We start from the raw sequence: 24,688 nt of genomic DNA, 5'->3' as shown, positions 1-24,688 counted from the left end.
AAATTATACATTTGACTCTGACTATATTTTAGGAACGAACCATCTTTTTTGACCTCTGCTTATGCAAACAGGCCTTCAATTATATAGACAAACAAGAAATTAAATGGAAAATGGAAATCTTTTAAAGGAATTTTTTAATGAAAGAAATTGAATTGGATTTCCCACCCCACCCCCCACAACACACACTTTTTTAAAAAAGTAAATTATCTTTCTCATCATTTGTTCGCGTTGCCATTGTTGTACGATTACGAAGATCTGTTAGAGGAGGAAAATATTTGAAATGTCACAGAGATGGGTATTAATATTTATGTGGGAACATTTTCCTGGGCAATTTCCATAGGTAAACAAAGTCTAGGTATCAGAGGAATTTAAAAGTGGGTCTGCTGAGGTAGTATATACATAACTGAGATGGTATAATGATATTGTGTATCACATAAACAGCATCAAGTGTGATCTTACGTATTGTTGTCTAAAGGGAACTAACTGCTGTTAATGTTATTCATGCTGTCTGGGAAATAGTTATGCGATTTAGATTTTTAACAGTTGGCCATGGACTTTGGAATTCATTTGTTAAAACCCCATTTATCACACAGTTGCATAAGCTTAGGCTCCCTACAGGGCTGGATTTAAGTTTGATGAGGCCCTCAGCTACTGGAGGTAATGGAGCCCTTTATATGTCCAGCTGTCTTTTGTCAACAAATTGTCACTGTTTTTTGTGTTGAATATATGCTATATGGTAATTTATGGACCTAATAGGTATCTAAAGCCATTTGCACATGTTGCCATGCAACCAGTCCATGCAGAATGTAGGCACCCTATATATATAGAAATGAGCAAACCAGTGATACAGTGGTACCTCGGGTTAAATACTTAATTCGTTCCGGAAGTCTGTTCTTAATCTGAAACTGTTCTTAACCTGAAGCACCACTTTAGCTAATGGGGCCTCCCGCTGCTGCCGCGCCGCTGGAGCATGATTTCTGTTCTTATCCTGAAGCAAAGTTCTTAACGTGAAGCACTATTTCTGGCTTAGTGGAGTGTGTAACCTGAAGCGTATGTAACCTGAAGCGTATGTAACCCGAGGTACCACTGTATTTTATGGAGGAGACTAGCAGGCGGGGCCCATTACTTACATCATAGGAGCCTACACAACACAAAACACTGTTGCTGTATGTAGGTTTTATTTTATTTGTTTTTTTATCTTATATTTTGGAAATGTACATCCAGGGTTTCCCCCCCTCAATTTTTTGGGGGGCCTCCAAGAGAGTGGGGCCCTAAGCTATAGCTTGTTTAGCTTATATGTAAATCTGGCACTGGCCCCCTATGACATCAGAGCAACTACACCAATGGGAGCTGGGGGCAGCAGTGTGACATCGCTGTCTGGAAAGTCTCACTGCGATGTCAGAGTAGATCTGGCAGCTGTATTAGTAGAAGCAGGGCAAGGAAAGGGGTAAACAGGCAGGAAGACTGCAAGTCAGAAGAGGAGTGGCATGCCAGCCATATGCTGTGCTTTAAAAACAAAGCACAAAAACACCATCCACAATTTATTCAGCACATTATATCCCAGGCTTCCACAGCATTTCTCAGGCTGGGGTATATGACAGGTCTTTTGATTGAGCTGAGAGTTGGTGACTGGCCCAGGACTTAAATAAGGATATATTGTGCTCCTAGCACCAGATCTGGGCTAGTTCAAGCATACTGCTATTTCTTAGAAAAAAACAATTTTTTATTTAGAAAAACTTTTCCCCTCCTGGTTGTCTGGAAATATCCTCGGAGACCAATGGGTGATGATGACAGATATAGGGAATGCATATCAAGCACACCTGGGAACTGGGGAGACTGTAATTTTGGCAGAGAGATTAATAAAACACAAGACAAGCCGAACACGTGGTCACCAGAGGGCTGGGGCAGAATCTCGCTTCCATCACATTGAAATGCAATGGTTTTATATAGCCCTCAGCTGGAGGTATTCATTTGTCACTGTTCCTCGCTGAGCGCCGCGCTCCGAGTCGTGCACACAGGTCAGTGGGGAAGTTGCTCCTTCAACAGCAAAAAGATCATTTCCCTTTGTGGAAAACAGCAAGCCATATTATGCTCATCAATACTGTTCAAGGGGTAGATTCCAAACCCTTTGATGTTGCACAGATAACATGGACTTCAAAGATACAAGTCATTTCAGAGCCATCATTTCTAGCTGAACTCTTGCGACCCGTTGGTTGGGCACAAAATGGTTAGGTGCTTTCATTTCATTTCATATACTTGTGCACCATTCTTCAACCCTGAAGAGAAGATTTGTTTGGCTCACATAGGCCCTTGCCCTACTGGCACATACAGGAGTTCATCCCGAGACAGCCATCCTTTGATATAACTCTGCTGTTCTTTGGCCTAATCTGTGCAGAGTAAGCCACATAGAGCAGTCACTGGAACAATTCCCGTGCTTATATAGCTGCCATCATTGTATATAATTACCAAAGATCCCACATTGGAAGGGACCCCAGAGGTCATCCAGTCCAAAGCCCTGAAATGCAGGAATCACAACTAAAGCATCCCTGACAGATGGTCGTTCAGCCTCTGTTTAAAAACCTCGAAGAAGAATCCACCACTTTCTGCGGTAGCCCGTTCCACTGGTGCACAGCTCTTGCACCAAGAAATTTTTCCTAATATCTAGTTGCAATCTCCTTTCTTGTCATTTGGATCCATTGGTTCAGGTCTGGAGCAGCGGAAAACAAGATTGCTCCATCTTCCATGTGACAGCCCTTCAGATATTTGAAGGTGGGACGCGGGTGGCGCTGTGGGTAAAACCTCAGCGCTTAGGACTTGCCGATCGTATGGTCGGCGGTTCGAATCCCCGTGGCGGGGTGCGCTCCCGTCGTTCGGTCCCAGCGCCTGCCAACCTAGCAGTTCGAAAGCACCCCCGGGTGCAAGTAGATAAATAGGGACCACTTACCAGTGGGAAGGTAAACGGCGTTCCGTGTGCTGCGCTGGCTCGCCAGATGCAGCTTGTCACACTGGCCATGTGACCCGGAAGTGTCTGCGGACAGCGCTGGCTCCCGGCCTCTAGAGTGAGATGAGCGCACAACCCTAGAGTCTGGCAAGACTGGCCCGTATGGGCAGGGGTACCTTTACCTTTACTTTAGCCTGTCACCTCTCAAGTCTTTTCCAAGCTCAACATACCCAACTCCCTCAATTGTTCCTCCACTTGGTTTCCAGACCCTTGATCATCTCGGTTCCACTCCTGTACACATATTCCGTCTTGTCAATCTCCTTCTTAAACTGTGGTGCCCAGAACTGGACACAGTACTCCAGGTGTGGTCTGGCCAGTGCAGAATAGAGTGGTACTATAGTGCCTGGCATGCTCTGGTCCATGGGGTCACAAAGAGTTGGACACGACTAAACAACAACAACCAATAGTGCTATTACTTCCCTTGATCTGGCCACTATACTTCTGTGGATGCAACCAAGAATACCATTAGCAAAATAATAATAATTAAAAAATGCTGCTGCATCACACTGTTGACTCACATTAAGCTTGTGGTCTACTAATACCCTAAGATCCTAATCTATTGTTGGGTTCATTATAAAATGTGTTCCCCTTTCGAAAAGCACGGTGAACCAGGATACTAGATAGCCCATTTTGAATGAATCATTTACAACAGGTATACTAACAGGTGCATCCAACTAATTCTCAAACAAAGTACCCCCACTGAAATTAATAGGTCTGTGTTGGCCATTAGTATGGTTGCCATACATCCAGAATTTCCTGGACATATCGAGAATACTGCTGTCTCTAGCAGCGTCCTGGCGGAAATCTGATGAAATCTGGAAGTATGGCAGCTCAGCAACTTTTCTGTCTGTTTGAAATACCGCAATTTTCACTGTTTGAAATACCGCAGTCTTAGCTGGCTACAGCACTTCCATTGCAGGTGAATGTTTCAGAAAAAGACCCCCTGCTAGTGATTGGGTCAGGCCTTGGGCAAGAACAAGCCACACTTCCTCTTGGCAGCCCACTGCATATCAAGGAAGGAAGGAAGTGATGGGGGCAGAAAGAGAGACAAAAGGGCATTGAAAAGTCCCTCACCAGCATAAAAACCAGGGCAGTCTCGGATACAAGTGTTAGAATTCCTGCTCCATGATTGCAGTCATGGGATTTTTGTCTATCACATGATGGTGTATGTTTTGACTCCACAAAGTGATGGAGACAGGATGTTTGTGCTACTGTGTTCTGTGAAGTGGGACTCTTGTCCTTTGTTCTTTCTCTCTTTGCTGTCTGATGCTAGAGAGAGAGAGGGAGCCATGTTGCAGTGCTCCGTGTGTGTTTATATGTAAATACAGTAGATTAGCCAAAATGCTGAGCTGCTGAGGTCTGTCATGCGAACTGCACAGACTCTGTGGATCCCTAAGTGTGCCGTTGTCTGTTGGCATCGGTCGCTGTGATGTTCGGGCAGAAGAAAGCTTTTGAAGCTCCCGATCGACCAGGAGGGAGAGAACATGCCAGTCGGGCATGTGTCTCTGCCAGGGTCCTACTCGAGTGTAGGCTGAGCTCCTGACAACAAGATCCAGAAGAAATCCCAGATTCATGCAACACAGAGCCTGCATGTGATCCATGCCACAGTATTGCCAACCTCCTGGACAAATCATGTGGAAGATCCCACACACATGAACCAGCTTTAGATTCACTTCCTTTTGGAACTACCTTGCTTTATTGCATCTTCAATTCCCACCTGATGTCAGAGCCTTTGCTTTCTTGAAGCGCTGACAATAGTACCACGGACACATTTCAGTCTTCACACATGTTTGGCCGTGACTGTAAATGTTACATATGTGTTCATGGTGACCTGCTGTGCTTCCATGTTTATTGTTTATGGAGTGGAGGAAGGGACAACCCCGGGCTGTGTAATCAGCCTGACAGCCGTTTCCACAAGGTCTGCCATTGCCACAAAGCAAAAAATGTTGTTGACGCAGCAACTGCTGGAAAGGAAGTCGATGACAACGAGGGGCTGGAATGAAAAGAGCCCTGGATCTGGGCTGCCTAATTGCAAAGGAAAGGATTTGTGACTGTTTGCAGTATTTAAAGCCTTTGTATTATATTCCTAGGGGCAGCTTAGAGACCAGTAGTGGTGGCTATTCTGCTGGACAATCAAATGAACAATTAACTCATCTCTGTCTCGCTCTTGTCTGTACATGGCTATGCCAGCATACCTTATTTAAAGGGGGAGAAGAGAATGGGAAGTGGGGAAGAGTTAATACAGAGGGGCCAGGAATTTAGAAAATCCTCAGGGTATGTACTCTCTAATTAAATTCTGTGCTAATCACTCCAAATAGCAGGCTTGCTGCTTGCCATAGTTACAGGGAGGGATTTAGATATGGCTGCCTTTGACAGGCAAACAAAATTGTGATACAGACGTCCTGAAGGTTTTTGAGAGTGGGATCGTCTCTTTTGCAGAAGCATTTTTTACCTGTCGCAGCAAGATTGCACACTACTGAGTGGTGGTTTGTTTTCCTACACTGGGGTCCAGTTGGGCTGCAATGGGGTTTACATGACCAGCTGACCTGGGATAAGGGGTAGCTGCTGTTAGAAAGAAACAAAACAATGAATACTTCAGAAAACAGAGAAGAAAGCAATCCCAGTTTACAAAACAGTAATACCAGTGGCAGCCTTGTGGAAAGATTAGCAAGCTGGGAGTTGCTTCCTTTTGCCATGTGCTTCATAGAAAAACTCAACGTTGACTTAACTAGGACATGGGGCACAGTGAAGCAGCCATCCCAGGCAATTGACTTGGGGCGTCCAGCAATTTGTTAGTTGCTTAATATATAATTGAGAGCCAGTTTGGTAATGTAGTTAAATGTTGGGACTATGGCCTAGCAGATCAGGGATCAGTCCCCTCTTGGCCATGAAGCTCACTGGGGCCATCACTGCCTCTCAGCCTAATCTACTTCATGGGTTTGTCGTGGAGATTAAATGAGGAGAACCATGTATGTCACCTTGAGTTCTTTGGAGAAAAATATGGGATACAGGTGAAATAAAGAAAGAATACGTATTTTTTACTGCCAGGGAATGGGAGAAATGGTTGTGGGATATTCCGGTGTGGAAATAACTTGGATGCCATATATATATATATATATATATATATATATATATATATATAGTTTTTCAAATTAACGTTTTACACTCACATATCTAACATACATCATGAAATCAAGATTCCAAAGAATTTCTGGACTTCCCTCCTTCCCTTTGTGGGTCCTATTGTTAGTAATTTCCTCCTACAACTTTTATAATAATCCAAATCTCTTACATCTCCATTATATCCAAAATTCACCATTAAACTACAAGTGTTATTCCAATCCTACTAACAATTTTAACTGTCTACAGTGATTTTTAAGAATTTTTTTAAGTTTTCACATTCCTTATTAAAGTTCTGGTCATCCTGCTTTCTGATTCTTTCGGTCACTTTGCCATTTCGTCATAATCCCTCAATTTAATCTGCCATTAATCTCTGGTTGGTATTTTATCTTCTTTCCATTTCTAGGCCAATAACAACTGCACAGCCGTGGTCACATACATAAATAATACTTTCTGCTCCATTGGGAGTTCGGCACCTAGATTTCCTTTTTTAAAAAGGCTTCGGGGGGGGGGGTTAAGAAAAAGTTATTTCAAACGCTTTTTTCAATTCATTATGTATCATTTCCCAAAATTCTTTTACTAAGTAAAAGGCAGTAGTAGTGGTAACTTGGCTGTCTTTTGGTATAGCGCCTCTTGGCTTGGGGCAGAACTCCTTCACCCAATTCTCCTCAGGCAGAAAGCACCTCCAGTCTTCTAACTTTAAGCTCCCATGGATGTTCCCAAGATCTATAATAATAATAATAATTTATTATTGATACCCCGCCCATCTGGCTGGGTTTCCCCAGCTACTCTGGGTGGCTTCCAACAAAGAAAAATAGATTAAAATGTCACACATTAAAAACTTCCCTGAACAGGCCTGCCTTCAGATGTCTTCTAAATGTCAGGTAGTTGTTTATCTCTTTGACATCTGATGGGAGAGCGTTCCACAGGGAGGGCGCCACTACCGAGAAGGCCCTCTGCCCAGTTCCCTGTAGCTTTGCTTCTCATAATGAGGCAACCGCCAGAAGGCCCTTGGCACTGGACCTCAGCATTAGGAGGGAGAGAAAATGAGTCTGTACACTTTCCCCACACAACCCATAATTTTATATGCATTTAATAGTCTTATTTACCACACAACAACACTGCCTCTAGAGGCAAAATGATTTTATATTCCCAAAAATGTCAAGTACAAAATCAATTACTGGGGTGCCCACTGTCTGTCTCCCTGCAGTGTGAGCAGAAACTGAGTTACTGTGGTGCCTCGCAAGACGAAAAGAATCCGTTCCGCGAGTCTCTTCATCTAGCGGTTTTTTCGTCTTGCGAAGAAAGCCCATTGACGGCTTAGCGGATTAGCGCTATTAGCGGTTTAGCGGCTTTTAGCGACTTTTAGCGGCTTAGCGGATAAGCGGATAAGCGGCTTAGCAGCTTAGAAAAAGGGGGGGGGGGGAAAAACCCCGCAGGAACTCGCAAGACATTTTCGTCTTGCGAAGCAAGCCCATAGAAAATTCGTTTTGCGAAGCACCTCCAAAACGGAAAACTCTTTCGTCTAGCGAGTTTTCCGTCTTGCGAGGCATTCGTCTTGCGGGGCACCACTGTACTCTCTGTTGCTCCCTCACCCAAAAACTTTTCCTGATTTTTTCATGAGCAGCTGATGGAGGAAAAATGAAAAACTGGAACTGCCAACTTCCCTTAAGTTTATTTAAATGGGAGAAAGCAGAGCATGGTGAAAATGGTGTGTTTGGGAACTGGCGAAGCTGACGGGAAAAATCCAAAACCAGCATGATCAAGTATTCCAAAAGGACCGGATCAAATTTATACAATATTTGAAAGAATATTATAAGCAATTAACACCACTAGTAGGGTTGTCTGAAGACTTGCAACGAGGAAATTTCTCCCTTTTCTTATTTATTTAAATTTTGAGGTATTTTGTAATGAGTGTAATCAGAACTGGAAAACATATAAAATGCGATGATATAAAGGTTAATTTTGAAAGCCGTGAGATGGGAGGGAATGAAGTCGACAGGCTCTAGAGAGCCAGAGAGGTAAAGTGGGTAATAATGATGTGATTATATATTGCTAAATGGAAAACTAATAAAAAATATATTTTTTTATAAATTATTAAAGAAAAAAAGAAAATGGTGTGGGTTGTGGGAAGAGAAAGTGAGACTTAGTCAAGGTTTGTTTCCCTCAGGCTTCACCAAGAATTAGGACAGGGGTGCCAAATGAACAGGAGTGTGCCAAATTTGAAAGGGGTTCCTTTTTCACTGTTTCCTCTTAAAGAGCATGGCACAGAGTTCCTTCCAAAAGAGCAATGTTCTCCTAAGGCCAAGGTGCTGCAAAATTAGGATCCATTTCTCCTCTTTTGCCAAAGTACTTGCCAAAAGAGATAGAGGGATTCTCTGTGGGGAGGGGACTGCACTTTACACTACTTCCTTTAGAGTGATTGCAACTTCTTCATGACTTCCTCCCAATTTCCCTTGCAAAGAGATTTGGAGCATCATACTCTGCGTTGTGGTTCAGATCATCTCTTTCAAAGTGGTTCTCGCTGCATTTGAATGGAAGCAATGTGCAATGCAATGCCCACCACATGTTGCCTGAACAGATGAGGACAAGTGTGTTCAATATCGAGGAGCTCGCCATGTTGGAAGGGGAACATTTTTGCTCCTGTTTGTATGTGTGGGAATGTTCAGGGATGTAGGAGAGGATATATTGTTTGATTATATCCTTTCCAACTTGTACTAACAAGTTCTACAATTTAGCACAATAACATCCCCTTTTTAAAACTTGCGCGGCGGATGCGTTTGCTCAGGCTCGCTAAAGCCTCTAAAATAAGTTTCGTTGGTAATTCCCCATTAAAAGGTAAAGGGTAAAGGGACCCCTGACCATTAGGTCCAGTCGTAGCGGCGTTCATCTTGCTTTATTGGCCGAGGGAGCCGGCGTACAGCTTCCGGGTTATGTGGCCAGCATGACTAAGCCGCTTCTGGCGAACCAGAGCAATGCACGGAAATGCCATTTACCTTCCTGCCGGAGCAGTACCTATTTATCTACTTGCACTTTGACATGCTTTCAAACAGCTAGGTTGGCAGGAGCAGGGACCGAGCAATGGGAGCTCACCCCATCACAGGGATTCAAACTGCCGACCTTCTGATCGGCAAGTCCTAGGCTCTGTGGTTTAAACCACAGCACTACCCGCATCCCAATTCTCCATTTAGTACCTCATAAAAAGATAGACACGACACAGTCTTCTGTAAAAGTATATAAAAAAGAGTTTACTCACACATTCTGCTCACAATTGGAACCCAGAAGGCAGACTTAAGTTACAAAAGTAATATACCTGGAATCTATCCCATAAAGAGACAGTTCCTTTGTCATCTCTTGGCTGGAAGCCAAGAGAGCATCTTTGGCTAAGCAGGTGTTCCTTCTTCGACGAATGTAATCAGAGAGAGAGAGATGGCTGACCAGTCCTGAACTTTTGTTACCTTGGCAGGTGAGGTCCCACCCTCCTCTAGTCACATGCAGAAGAAGTCTGTCCCAGCCTAGGAGGAAACAAGAAGTTCCGATTGGCTGGTCCAGACATCCCCTTTTTATGTCTACTCTAGGGATGTTGTACTTGACTGCTCTGTGTCTCACATCCCACAGTATGCTCCCCAAAACACTGTCAAAATGGATGGGGGGGATTTTTTCAGGGGGAAAGTAGTCTCCAATTTCTGTGCTGCCCTGAAAGCCTCTGTGCTCCTAGTAATCAGAGTTTAGCAGGAAGGCTCCCCAGTTCAGATATGTGATATTTGAAACGCCAGATATTTGAAAACCTGGCATCTCTCTCATTTTAGAAATTATGCTCTGGTGCAGGAGCAGCTCACATCTCATTAGGCAGGCTCACCATCCACCTCTAGAATAGTTATTAAGGCCAATACCGCAATAATACTCTGCAACGAATAGCAGCTGCTTTGGCCTGAGGAAGTATTCTGTATAAATCTTATTTTACAACATCACCACCTAGTGGTAATATATAGATATACAGAGCAATTTCCAAAGCCTTCCACCTGTCGAGCTCATTAAAAATATTGCAGCCTGCAGAGTGCAGGGTGCACGGGTTTAGTTTGAGATACAAACAACGGCAAAGAAATATGCATGGTTTGGAAATAAATGGATAGAGATAATTTTTCTCACTCTTTTATAATGTGGTAAAACTTGGGGCTTATCTTATCGAGTCAATTAGGAGTAGCTTCCAGACAGACCTAAGACAAAAAAGAGTAAGCATTCACTTTGTGCACAGAAATTAAGTGACTTACAGAATTTGCTGCCTTAGGATGTGGCAATGGTGGCTGGTTTAGCTGGGTTTAGACCAGTTCTTAGAGGAGAATAACTCTGTCAAGAGTAGGAATTCTTGATAAATTCACTTTCTTTGAACTGCAGTGAGAAGTGACCTAAGCTACTCGGACAAATGTGCAGATTGCAGCATACAAATCCTTCAGATGACAAACGTCTCAAAATTTACAGTCCTTTTGCGTATTTCAGGTTGAAACACATTTAGAAATGTGTGCGTTGAAATAGAATATGTACCTAAACACATTTTTTTGTGATAATATATATAATAAGGGACGCGGGTGGCGCTCTGGGTTAAACCACAGAGCCTAGGACTTGCTGATCAGAAGGTTGATGGTTCAAATCCCCACGACGGGGTGAGCTCCCGTTGCTTGATCCCTGCTCCTGCCAACCTAGCAGTTCGGAAGCACGTCAAAGTGTAAGTAGATAAATAGGTACCGCTCCGGCGGGAAGGTAAACGGCATTTCCGTGCGCTGCTCTGGTTCGCCAGAAGCAGCTTAGTCATGCTGGCCACATGACCCGGAAGCTGTACATCGGCTCCCTTCGCCAATAAAGCAAGATGAGCGCTGCAACCCCAGAGTCGGCCACGACTGGACCTAATGGTCATGGGTCCCCTTTACCCTTTATATAATAAAATATGTATTTAGATCTGCACGAAAACTGCAATCGCTTTCTAGGTGCCTTGCGCTACATTTCCAGCAGTAATCTCATCCCTTCCCTCCCGACAGAAACACAGATGTACACACAGTGGCGTCGCTTTTGAAGCTGTACCTCAGAGAACTCCCAGAGCCAGTCATTCCATACGCCAAATATGAAGACTTTCTCGCCTGCGCCAAACTACTCAGCAAGGAAGAGGAAACGGTGAGTTTGCGGCCTTGATTCCAGTGTGTGAAATTATCAGGCGTCTGGCAGTCTTATTGAGGGATTTTGAGTGAAGTGGTTTAACTCCTGTTTGGTCGCCTTCATTTTATGTTGGCTGTTTCCATGATATACCTTAGAAACTTGGGAAGCTGCCTGGAATGAAGATATTGGAGATACACTTCAGAGGTCCAGACTATGGAGAGCCCGGGAAAAAATAATTAATAATTAATAATTTGGACTGTAATTTGGTCTTTTTTTATTTTAGTTTATTGTTTAATGATATGGATATGTTAATTGGCTGTTTTATTGGAAAATCAATAAAAATGATTTTTTTTAAAAAAAGAAACTTGGGAAGCTGCCTTATACCGGCTCAGACTATTTGTCCATGTAGCTCAGTATTGTCTCCTGACAGTGCCTCTCCAAGGTCTCAGGCAGAGCTCTTTCTGGCTCCTTTTTTCATTGGAAATGCTAGAGATTCAACTTGGGACCTCATTCTTGCTCTACCACTGAGCTCTGGCCCTTCCCCATACACCTAAGAATGGGACAAAGGCCACATCCATACTGTCCATTTAAAACACTATGATACCACTTTAAACACTCATGGCTTCTCCCAGAGAATCCTGGGAGCTGTAGTTTCTGCTAAGGGTTTTGCTGAGAGTTGTAAGGAGATCCATACTCCACTCTCAGAGCTACAGAAGAACCAGACGTGCTTAGAAGCTGCTCCATCATGGGCCTTCTAACCATCTCCTGGAACCAAACATGTTAAGCCAACCAGCGCTTTCCTTTCGCAATCGGAAATGTGTGTTTGTAGGTGGCAGCTGTGAATTGTCTCTGTTAAGTTGTGGGTGAACATATCAGACGACACAGCAATTCTTCAAACAGCTCTTGTTTATTCACAGGCCAGAACAGAACAGAACTGAAGGGTTCAGTCAGCCTGCTTATATAGAGCTCCAGTACAACGTAACTGTAAAAATTTTCAAAAACTATCCAATCACTGAATGTCACTTTCAATCCCTTATTTGCATAACTATCTACAGTATCCCCCTGCTGGCCCAGGGTGAGAACTTCAGTACATAACAGTCTCAACACATGTGAGCAGCTGCAATCACCCCTCACAATCTGTATGGATAGTTTTTAAAGGAAAGTGGGGAGTATTACGTTTTGGTCCCTTTCTTTGGAGTTTCTAATGCCGCAGATCTCATCTTCACACAGGGGCTGAACGAACTGGTGAAGCAAGTGAAGAGTTTGCCACCTGTCAACTTCAACCTGCTGAAGTATATTTGCAGGTAAATATCCCGACAAGAATCTCAAAGCACCGATTGCCTTAGCACTCCCAAAGACATCATTAGATAGAACAGTTGTCTGTGAACAGCTCTTTAAGGAGTAACAACAGAACAGTTAAATTTTAACTTCTTCTACTACATCTTCTTCTTGTTGTTGCTGTTATCATTATTGATTTATTACCTGGCCTTTGCTGTAAGGTCCCAGGGCAAACGTTTAAAGCAGCTTAAAGTAAATTAGAATTACGAGAGTGGGCCCTAAAATATCTCTCTCTCAAAGGTCAGAGTAAAGAAGCGTGTCTGTGAAAGCTCTATAATGAAGACACCAAATTCACCTCTGTGAGGAAAGAATATACTACTACCAATAATAATAATAATTTATAGGCCACCCATCTGACTTGGTTACCTCAGCTACTCTGGGTGGCTTCCAACAAATTAAAACACAGTAAGACATCAAACATTAAAATCTTCTCTAAACAGGGCTGCCTTCAGATGTCTTCTAAAAGTCAGATAGTTGTTTATTTCCTTTACATCTGGTGGCAGGGCGTTCCACAGGGCGGGCGCCACTACCAAATAGGCCCTCTGCCTGGTTCCCCTATAACTTCACTTCTCACAGTGAGGGAACTGTCAGAAGGCCCTCAGAGTTGGACCTCAGTGTCCTGGCTGAATGATGGGGGTGGAGACGCTCCTTCAGATACGCAGGGCCAAAGCCATTTAGAGCTTTCAAGATTAGCACCAGCACTTTGAATTATGCTTAGAAATGTACTGGGAGCCAATGTAGGTCTTTCAGGACTGGTGTTATTATATGCCCCCAGCGACCGCTCCCAGTAACCAGTCTGGTAGCTCCACTCAAAACAAGACACCCCCTATCTGCAGACTTACATTCAAATAAAAAAACAAAAATACAACACACAAAGGAAAAGAGACAAGGGGGGGATTATATCAGGGTTAGGATGGCTGAGAGAGCATGTCTCCTTTGCACATTTATGCCTAATTGCTAATTGCATGAATAGCATCTCACCTGGTTCGGCCCTGTCATTTATAGTTGACTGAATCCTGATTCTGGACCCCCCTCTCCTCCCCTCCCCTCCCCTCCCCCATGCTTTTTTGGATGCATTAACAGATTCCTTGATGAAGTTCAGTCCTATTCCGGAGTCAACAAAATGAGTGTGCAAAACCTGGCTACTGTGTTTGGTCCCAACATCCTTCGTCCCAAAGTGGAGGATCCCTTAACTATCATGGAAGGTGAGTGAGAAAGCAAAACCCGCCACGAAGGTTCAGTTAGCTGGTCTGAGGATCCTGGCAAGAACATGGATGCAACAGTAGGGTTTAATTTAATATGGTAAAAACGCTTTGTGGAACTTGAAAACAACCAAATAGCAGCATGTGCAGGTGTGCAAAATACAAGAGGGCCAGATCTGATGTAACAGGCTGTATTTATGCAAGACTTGGAGGGGACAAGGGTGGCGCTGTGGTCTAAACCACAGAGCCTAGGGCTTGCTGATCAGAAGGTTGGTGGTTCAAATCCCCACGACGGGGTGAGCTCCCGTTGCTCAGTCCCTGCTCCTGCCAACCTAGCAGTTCGAAAGAACGTCAAAGTGCAAGTAGATAAATAGGTGCTGCTCTGGCGGGAAGGTAAACAGCATTTCTGTGCGCTGCTCTGGTTCGCCAGAAGCAGCTTAGTCATGCTGGCCACATTACCCGGAAGCTGTACACCGGCTCCCTCGGCCAATAAAGCGAGATGAGCGCTGCAACCCCAGAGTCGACCACGACTGGACCTAAAGGTCAGAGGTACCTTTACCTTTACCTTTACCTTTACCTAGTTGCTTGGAGCAGAACCGTGGCATCTATATTGGAAGCATCCATGAAGTAAAATTAAGAATCAAGTGTAATAAAAAGAATAGCCTCCTGGATCAGGCCAGTGGGTCATCTTAGTCCAGCAACCTGTTCTCACAGCAGCCAGCCAAGATTTTAGTTTAGCTATGATTTGGGACCCGTGTGTGGACACAAAACATAGCAGCAAAGTCATTTGTTTGTTTGAGTATTTGCTTTGCACCGGAAAACCATGCAAACGTTTCTACGTGCAAATATCGTTACTCAAAATATTTACAAAAATATATAATTATACTGGTGGTTTTTAAAGGAAAGGGCTCTTGGCAGAGCTGTGCTTCTTTACTGCCTGAATTTCAGTAGATTTGCTTTTTTTATATATTGTTTTAATTCTATTCGATAGTAATTACTTTTAAACTTCTCTTTCATGTTTTCAGCTTTTTGCAATTTGTCTGTTTGAATTTGTGTAAGCTGCTTTGAGTTACAGTCTTACAAGAAGGCAGGATATAAATATTTTGTTGTTGTTTAGTCGTTTAGTCGTGTCCGACTCTTCATGACCCCATGGACCAGAGCACGCAGTTTGGTCAAACTCATGCTGGTAGCTTTGAGAACACTCCAACCATCTTGTCCTCTGTAATCCCCTTCTCCTTGTGCCCTCAATCTTTCCCAACATCAGGGTCTTTTCCAGGGAGTCTTCTCTTCTCATGAGGTAGCCAAAGTATTGGAGCCTCAGCTTCAGGATCTGTCCTTCCAGTGAGCACTCAGGGCTAATTTCCTTAAGAATGGATCGGTTTGCTCTTCTTGCAGTCCATGGGACTCTCAAGAGTCTCCTCCAGCACCATAATTCAAAAGCATCAATTCTTTGGCAATCAGCCTTCTTTATGGTCCAGCTCTCACTTCCATACATCACTACTGGGAAAACCATAGCTTTAACTATATGGACCTTTGTTGGCAAGGTGATGTCTCTGCTTTTTAAGATGCTGTCTAGGTTTGTCGATATAAATATAGCAATAATAATTTTAAAAGTTGAGTGACCGCTGCTGGGAAATACAGCAGTGGATGAGATGAACTTCTGATCTTTCCAAGGCCTTGCCCTATCAAGGGAAGCTGCCTTCTACCAAGTCCATGATCATCCAGGATTGGTGCATCTTGCTTCGTATTGTCTTCACTGACTGCCTGCAGCTCTCCGGAGTTTCAGACAGGAATCATCTTCAACCCAGCCTGCAAATCTCTGAAATTTAACTTAGAATAATGTGCTGTAAAACTGAACTATGAACCTTACCCTGATCCAGCGAAGGAGACCCTTAAGTTCCTAACAAGACATTAATGCCCAGCTGCAAAAATAAAAATTAAAAAATCCAGATATCAGGTTCTTAGCTTCTTCCCCTTCTTCTGTGGATTTACATCCCTCTCATCAACAGATGATTTATTTTGCTAATTAGAGAGCGGAGGGAGAACAGCCTGCAAATGAAAGTGCTCCCTTGATTGCAGATGCTCATATTTCAGCTGCAATAATAATTTGTGCTCCCCCACCCATAACTCATTAAATATGAGACGTGAGATCACTGTTTGTGTAACTCATTTAGAAGGGCGCAAAAAACATCCAAGCATGCTTTTGTTCCATAGCCCTGTGATGAGCAGTGGGGATGGGGGGGAGGGTCATCCTGATCAGAAGAAAAATTTTTCCAATCTCTGGAGCTGCAATCCTATGCACACTTACTAGGTAGCAAGTATCACTGAACTCAGTAGGAATCACGTCTGTGTAGGCATGTAAATCTGTATCAGGCTTTAGCTTAGACAGGCGTTTGATGTATTTTGAGAATATTTTGGTTGATTGCTTTTTGAAAAGAGATGAAGCGTTTGCTTTGCCCGTCAAGGAAATAGTCCCATCACTCTGAATGACTTCATTTGCCCTCAGTGACATCAGCAAGCAGCGAAGCCTGATTGGCTACAAAGTGTCATGGGGTCATCTTCACTACCAGTTATTGCTCAGAAGCATCTGGCACATCAAACAATTATGCCTGGAAATGTGATTAGTAAAGGTAAAGGGACCCCTGACCATTAGGTCCAGTCGTGGCCGACTCTGGGGTTGCGGCGCTCATGTCGCTTTATTGGCCAAGGGAGCCGGCGTACAGCTTCTGGGTCATACGGCCAGCATGACTAAGCTGCTTCTGGCGGACCAGAGCAGTGCACAGAAATGCCGTTTTACCTTTCTGCTGGAGCGGTACCTATTTATCTACTTGCACTTTGACGTGCTTTCAAACTGCTAGGTTGGCAGGAGCAGGGACTGAGCAACGGGAGCTCATCCCGTCGTGGGGATTCGAACCGCCGACCTTCTGATCGGCAAGTCCTAGGCTCTGTGGCTTAACCCACAGTGCCTGTGTCCCTTGGAAATGTGATTATAGCCTCCCAAAAAAATGCAATTTCAGGAAGGATCAGATCAGAGGAAAGTGCCGCTTCTTGCCATATGCCCAGGGATCAACAAACTTTTTCAGCAGGGGGCCGGTCCACTGTCCCTCAGACCTTGTGGAGGGCTGGACTATATTTTTGGGTGCAGGAATGAAAAAATTCCTATACCCCACAAATAACCCAGAGATGCATTTTAAATAAAAGGACACATTCTACTCATGTAAAAACATGCTGATTCCTGGACCGTCCGCAGGCTGGATTTAGAAGGTGATTGGGCCGGATCCAGCCCCCAGGCCTTAGTTTGCCTACCCATGGTCTAGCGTCAAAGATGTGCTCCAAAACTTACCAAGGAAGTCATACTGCTTGTTCGCTATGGCCTTCTACAGAAGGAAACATGGTCATTCATTATAATGCATTTCAAAATTATCTCCCTCCTGGCTTAAGGGAGCACGCTTTGATTTATAACATAAGCAGAAGCATACTCAGCACTGAAGCACTGTGCGATGCACTCTGGCGGCTGCACCCAGTCTCATTTTGGAGCGCTTAATGACATTTATATTAAATTGATTTAACATCCCTTCTCATTATGATGTGCTGCTCCAGTCGGCACAACTAAACATTGCAGAAATGGGGGAGGATGAGGAGATAACTCAACTGCTCACTGCTACAGGTTTCTGAATCCATCCAGCTACACGCTGTTGAAACCTGGAGTAAAACTGAAGGGAACCTCAGAAATTGTAATTAGACCATTCATCTTTTGATTCTTTATTTCTTTCCACCATGATTTTTCTTGTTGTTGTTGTTGTTGTTGTTGTGTTGTTCCTGAAGCCTCTGGCTATTGTGCTTAGATATTTGTCTTGCTCTGACATGACAAATTCAACCTTATCAGTATTCTGGAAACCACAGAAGAGTGACATGGCCAAACTGGCATGGGGGAAGAAGGGGGATGGAGAGGGCCCTGTTTGATGGGCCACCGACAGTTGTGTTATTGGTTCATGGCAGCTGCTGATGTGATTGGGAAGAGGAGCCAACCTGTATGGAGTTCAGCACATAAGTAAAATTTGGTGCAGGGTTGTTGAAAAACATGGATGATGCCCCATTGCTCTTCTGATGCAATTGGAGCTACAAGAATGTAACTATCCTGAGCTTGGAAGAGAAAGATCCCTTTATATAGGCTAGAAAATCTACAGGCTAATATAAAAGCCAAAGTATTGCAGGAGGGCTTCTTATTTTTAAAAAATATATGTATAGCCCTTTTTACAACACAGAACATAGCAAACAATAAATGTCAATATCCCATTAAAAAAAAAAAAAAGTTTTGTAAGTGCAGATATAATCATAATAAATACAGAAGAAAATACAGATTTCTATTAAGTCATGGGACAACTTGATCACCCTCCTCTGCATGCATTCCAACATGTCAATTTCCTTCTTAATCTGTTGCCCAGAATTGGACACAGCACTCCTTGCTGACATCATCCCATCTTTTGTAGGATGGCAACTACAAAGATGGGGAGGAAGCAAGGCATTGGCCCAAACCTGCAAAATGAGTGCAATGCAGCAGTCGGTTTCCATCGTGCTTTACTAACAACAATTAAGAGAGAGAAACAAATGATGAGTGACAAAAACTGGAAGGTGTCCTTCGCTTTCAGTTTTCACTATAAAATTGATCACGTAGATACCAAGTCTTACAACAGATAGGCTTGGATACAAGCCTTCTTCTTCTTCAATGGTTACCTGCCGTTTGAATGTTGGTTGTGTTTATGTGGTCTTCTTCTAGGTACTGTTGTTGTCCAGCAGCTGATGTCCATGATGATAAGTGAGCACGAGCTGCTGTTTCCCAAGGATGGGGACGTCCAAAGCGGGCAGGAGGTGAGCAACAACAACAACGAGGTCCAAAAGAAAGTAATCATCGGTCAGCTCCAGAACAAAGAAAACAACAACACCAAGGATTCTTCACCACTGAGACACTGTTCTTGGGATAAACCAGAGTCTCCCCAAAGAACCATTGTGGAGAACGGCTCTCCTACAGCTCAGCCTGGGAGCAAGTCAAATAGCCCAAGGAACAGCATTCACAAACTGGACATCACCAGAAGCCCACCACTTATGGTGAAAAAAAACCCAGCGTTCAATAAAGGCAGTGGCATCGTCACCAATGGATCCTTCAGCAGCTCTGTGGAGGGTCAAGAGAAGACATCGCCAGCCTTGCCCAATGGTACCTTGCAGAGCAGAAGAACATCTTCCCTGAAAGGGCCTGTCACCAAAATGGGCACCCACAGCATGCAGAACGGAGGGGTGCGAATGGGCATCTCCAGCACAGATGCCCACAGCAACTCTCTGAACAGCAGGAACCAGGGCTGGATGGCCAATGGGTACGTGACGCTGCGGGACAACAAGCAAAAGGAGCCCACGGGGGACTCTGGCCAGCACAACAGACTCTCTACTTACGACAACGTGCACCAGCAGTTCTCCATACTGAATGCCGAAGACAAGCAGAGCGTCGACAGTGCGACTTGGTCCACTTCCTCTTGCGAAATTTCCCTCCCCGAACATTCCAACTCCTGCCGCTCCTCCACCACCACTTGCCCCGAGCAAGACTTTTACGGGGCCAATTTTGAAGACCCCGTCCTCCTGGATGAGCCCCAGCACGAAGACCTCTCCAACCAAGGAGATTACGAGAACAAAGGCGACCGCAGAAGCGTCGGGGGGCGCAGCAGCCGAGCGACGAGCAGCAGTGACAACAGCGAAACATTTGTTGTCAACAACACGGGCAACCACAGTGCTTTGCATAGCCTCGTGTCGAGCTTAAAGCAGGAAATGGCGAAACAGAAGCTGGAGTATGAAACAAGGATAAGAAGGTAAGCTGCCAGGGTCAGAGCTCCCGTTCTTTACGGTGCAGTCCTATGCATGCCTACCCAGCCGTAAGCCCCATTGAGTTCAATGGGACTTTTCCCCAGGTAATAAGTACACATAGAGGATTGTAGCCTAAAGCATTTATGTGCCAGTGCAATGAGGGCTGCATTATTCATCGGCTTAAATCCAGCTAACCCAGTTCAAGAAGTATTCAGGTTGGGCAGCTCATGCTCCCCTCCAGGTGGGAAAAGCCATACATTATTTGCTAGTCAGGTGAGCTAAGATCATTACACTGGGGCCCTTCAGTCAGATCCCAAGGAAAAATCATTTAAATTATATATGCTCTGACATGAAGTGTTGCATTAACAATGAGCAAGAAAAAAGGTCAGGAGACGTCTTAGCACTCGGCTTAATTTATGTCATAGGGGATTATATATGGCTCGCATCTTCCCGTCTGAACCAAGTGATCAAAAAGTCCCGCTGTAAATGCTAACGAGTATCACAAAATTTATTTCACTGCATGCCAGGGGACACTCGAAAAGGAAAATGTGTTTCTCAGCGGCGGCAAGTGCAAAAGTTCTCTGCGGTTTTTAGATTCATAGCATGGATTTTAATGCGCTCAAGAGGCTTTGATTCCATTATAAAAAAATTGCAAATAAGCCTTAGAAATGGCTTCAACCTTTCAGAGCCCTAGGCCGGTTAAATGCTAGACTGAGCCTAGTAAAGGCTCATATTTTGGGGTTGGGTGTTCATCAATATGCTGATGATACCCAGCTCTACCTCTTTTAAATCAGAACCAGTGAAGGCAGTGAAGGTCCTGTGTGAGTGTCTGGAGGCGGTTGGAGGATGGATGGCAGCTAACGGATTGAGGTTGAATCCTGACAAGACAGAAGTACTGTTCTTGGGGGACAGGGGGCGGGCTGGTGTGGAGGACTCCCTGATCCTGAATGGGGTAACTGTGCCCCTGAAGGACTAGGTGTGCAGCCTGGGGGTCATTTTGGACTCACAGCTGTCCATGGAGGTGCAGGTCAATTCTGCGTCCAGGGCAGCTGTTTATCAGCTCAACCTGGTATGCAGGCTTAGACCCTACCTGCCCGCAGACTGTCTCGCCAGAGTGGTACATGCTCTAGTTATCTCCCACTTGGACTACTGCAATGCGCTCTACGTGGGGCTACTTTTGAAGGTGACTCGGAAACTGCAATTAATCCAGAATGCGGCAGCTAGACTGGTGACTGGGAGTGGTGTCGAGACCATATAACACCGGGTCCTGAAAGATCTTCATTGGCTCCCAGTACATTTCCGAGAACCCAGTACGTTTCCGAGCACAATTCAAAGTGTTGGTGCTGACCTTTAAAGCCCTAAATGGCCTCAGTCCTGTATACCTGAAGGAGCGTCTCCACCCCCAATATCCAGCCTGGACACTGAGGTCCAGCTCCAAGGGCCTTCTGGCAGTTCCCTCTCTGTGAGAAGTGAAGTTACAGGGAACCAGGCAGAGGGCCTTCTCGGTAGTGGCACCCACTCTGTGGAATGCCCTCCCATCAGATGTCAAGGAAATAAACAACTATTTTACTTTTAAAAGACAACTGAAGGTGGCCCTGTTTAGGGAAGTTTTTAATGTCTGATGCTGTATTGGTTTTAATATTGGGTTGGAAGCCACCCAGAGTGGCTGGGGAAACCCAGCCAGATGGGCGGGGTATAAATAAATTTATTATTATTATTATTATTACTACTACTATTACTACTACTACTACTACTACTATTATAAAACGTTGGGAGAGTTTGAGTCTTGAAAGTCTGAGATTTTCAAACCATCAGCCTTTGCAATGTCGGCAGGGGGAAGGTGCTAAAAATTCTGGGCACCATAAATTTAATAAATAACCGATAGACAAGAGTTTCCAGACATCTAGCAATTGGTAACACTGGCTTTCTATTAAGCATAAGAACATATGCAGAGCCCTTCTGGATCAGGCCCAAGGCCCCTCTGGTTCTGCACTCTGTTCTCACAGTGGCCAACCAGGTAGGAAGCCCTTGAGCTTCGGCACTCTCCGTATCTGCAACTTCTCGGCAATGGTGCCCACCTTGTGGAACACCCTCCCTTTAGAGGTCAAGGAAATAAACAACTATCTGACTTTTAGAAGACATCTGAAGGCAGCCCTGTTTAGGGAAGTTTTTAATGTTTGATATTTTTAATAGTGTTTTTAATATTCTGTTGGGAGCCACCCAGAGTGGCTGGGGAAACCCAGTCAGATGGGTGGGGTATAAATAATTTTAAAAGTATTATTATTATTATTATTATTATTATTATTATTAAGCTTCTACACATGCAATGTGCAAGGTACTTCATCATTTGACTCAAGCAGCAAAAAGTCCCTGCCTGTGCAATTATTCCTCCCCTCCAAGTACCTTGAGGAAGGAGGAGAGCGGAAAGAGATTAGTGAAGCAGCCAGTAAAAAAAGTACCATTCCTTGCATCTCCTCTGTTCTAAATAACCCCACCCTGAAATGGTTTTTTTATATTATTTTAACTTTTTGTTTACCTCCCTTCCCCACAATGGCTCACATACACTTCCAAAGCAGGCATGCTTAGCTTCAAGAGTTCAACTGTATATCATGGGCCCCTAGAACATTCTCTGGGCCTTTTCACATGTAGGTTGTCAACTGGCTAATTAGAGCCATCTCTGGAGAAGGGATATTGTCAGGCTTTGGGGAATCAGTAAACAAAGATCAGACGAAAGAAGTGTCTTACCAGTTAGAAACTTTAATAATCACAGTGAAAGAACAGAGAACATGTTTCCTAGAAATGGCGGTGCTCCCAGTTAAGGATCACACACACCCCTCCATCCCTTTTAATCTACGCCATTCCTACATCTTGTAATCTAAGCTTGTACCCTCTGCGCTTTCTGTTCTGAGACTTTCTGAGCTCTCCCTGTCTTTGGAGAAGGGGGCTGAAAGCTGTCCAACAACTGTGAATCTGTTAAACCTCTCTCTTCCGGTGCTGCTTCTCCTAGCTGTTCCCCACCCAGTATTTCCCAGCTTCTGCCTTCTGAACTATGTCCCTCTGCAAACCACTGTTCCAAATCTATACTGTCCTCCTGCTCCTGGGAGGGGGAGGCTCCCACCATTCCTCCTTAGTGCAGCTGTCCTCAGCACGGTCCCTGACAGGTGTCTCCAGTTCTGTTTGTTTTTCTCTCACCCATAACATCACAACTTTGCCACATGTCTTTGTGTATGCTAAGTTCTGTGGGGCTTACTTCTATGTAACTGGCATCCTGTGTTAACTAGAATTCTAGAATTGGATGGGGCCACAAGCATCATCTACTGCAGTCCAACCCCCTACAATGCAGGATACTTTTGCCCAACACGGGGCTCAAACCCACAACCTTGAGATTAAGAGTCTCATGCTCTACCGACTGAGCTATCACAGCTGTTACCGAACTATCCTTCTTTGGGTGCCCATGAGTGTTGAGTTGTACCAAAGTATACTAAGCCCTTTGTCTACTTTTGCTCCTCCAGCCTTGAACAAAGGAATCTCTCCCTGGAGACAGAAATGCTTGGCTTGCATGATGAACTGGAACAGGAGAAGAAAAAGTTCACCATGGTGGAGATTAAAATGCGCAATGCTGAGCGGGCCAAAGAAGACGCAGAGAAGAGGAACGACATGCTGCAGAAGGAGATGGAGCAGTTCTTCTCGACATTTGGGGAGCTGACAGTCGAGACACGTCGGCCAGAAAGAGGGAACACCATATGGATCCAGTGAGCGCTGCTGCTGCCGACCAAGACTGGGGGATTCTGGGAAGAGGGTTGTTGGGATATTATATTGTAACAGGTGACTGGTCACCTGACTGAGGCTAGCACTCAATGTAACGTCGACCCTCAGAAGACGACGCCATGCCTATGTCAACCAACCACATCCACCATGTGTACTTTTTAATTGAGAAATCATATTCCTTGAATGCATCGTAATGCAACCGTTAAGTGTTACAACTGGATTTGTGTATATAGATTTTAAATAGGTCATCCGAGGGAAGGGGGGATAGAAAGAGACAAGAAGAAATATTTTAATGCAAGTCTTATATTTAAACTGGCAAACGGAACCTTCATTGCAATTAAGCTTTATATTGAGGCTTTTTTCCCTTGCACTTAATTAACATAATAAGCTATTTTTGGCATTGTGTCACCATCAGCTTATTTTGAATATTACTTTTCCCCCCCTTTTGGTTGCCCCTCTCGCTGGGGAATTAAGATACACATCTATCTATATATATAGATATCTATATATATAATGTTAGCTATTAAACAAAACGAAAAGGATATTGTGTGACTGTGCTGTTTGTGCCAATGGATTTGCCCATGACCAAAAAAAAAAAAAAGTGTAAATAATTTTATAAAAATATAACATGAGCATCTAATAAGTTGGAACTCTTTTTTTCTTTCTTTTACTTTGGGATCTATCAGTTAGAAAACGCAATACAATATTTCCTGTGCATGTGCGGTGCTGCAATTAGCCCTCCCTTGAAGACAGTGCATCCTATTCTGGATCAAACTGCACATTATATCCAACATGTAATTTGGGAATGCATGCTTGTTTTTCAAAAAGCAGCCACTGGGGGAGGGGTGGACAGTCAGGATCAGGCCTGCAGCACTTGTTACCATCCTTCCAACAGCCCTCCCATATATGCCAATAGCTGTGTCCCTCCAGTGTCATAAAGCAGCTTCAAGGGATATTTGGGGTGGACCACAAGGGCTGCTTTGGTTGGTAGTGGAGATATGGAGTTAACTTCTCCATACACCATTGTCCCAGTCTTGGTTGCTTCCTTCCCTAAGGCTGCTATTTAAAGTGGTTGAAAAAAAGAAGATATGCAATCTAAATTATGTTTGGCCCCTGGGAGAGCCATCATTGATGGGGGGTTAGCAGAAGGGGGTGCAGACAGAAAGTAGATGTCAGAAGAGGATGCAGTGGGAGACAAGATTGTCCCTGTGCTTAGAATTATGTTATTGTTGTTGTTCTTTATATTATGATTATTTGGCTT

At 44.2% G+C, this 24,688-nt stretch overlaps 1 protein-coding gene across 8 annotated transcripts in view; it reads left to right on the top strand.

Annotated features, from left to right (window-relative positions):
* The window catches only part of ARHGAP24 (Rho GTPase activating protein 24), a 430,705-nt gene extending 406,635 nt beyond the window's left edge, over positions 1–24,070 (top strand). For all 8 annotated transcript variants that reach the window (XM_081876822.1, XM_081876824.1, XM_081876821.1 and 5 more), the window contains 5 exons: positions 11,155–11,287; positions 12,500–12,573; positions 13,691–13,812; positions 18,587–19,664; positions 23,172–24,070. In XM_081876822.1, coding sequence (XP_081732948.1) covers positions 11,155–11,287; positions 12,500–12,573; positions 13,691–13,812; positions 18,587–19,664; positions 23,172–23,415 — 1,651 coding nt within the window. In that variant the 3' untranslated portion in view covers positions 23,416–24,070. The remainder of the gene's footprint in view (positions 1–11,154; positions 11,288–12,499; positions 12,574–13,690; positions 13,813–18,586; positions 19,665–23,171) is intronic.
* Positions 24,071–24,688: the final 618 nt, after the last annotated feature.

Source organism: Podarcis erhardii (assembly GCF_964252035.2).
Source record: "Podarcis erhardii genome assembly, chromosome: 9".
NCBI lineage: Eukaryota > Metazoa > Chordata > Lepidosauria > Squamata > Lacertidae > Podarcis > Podarcis erhardii.
Note: the sequence above shows the minus strand (reverse complement) of the source record. Positions and strands in the feature narration are given on the sequence as shown.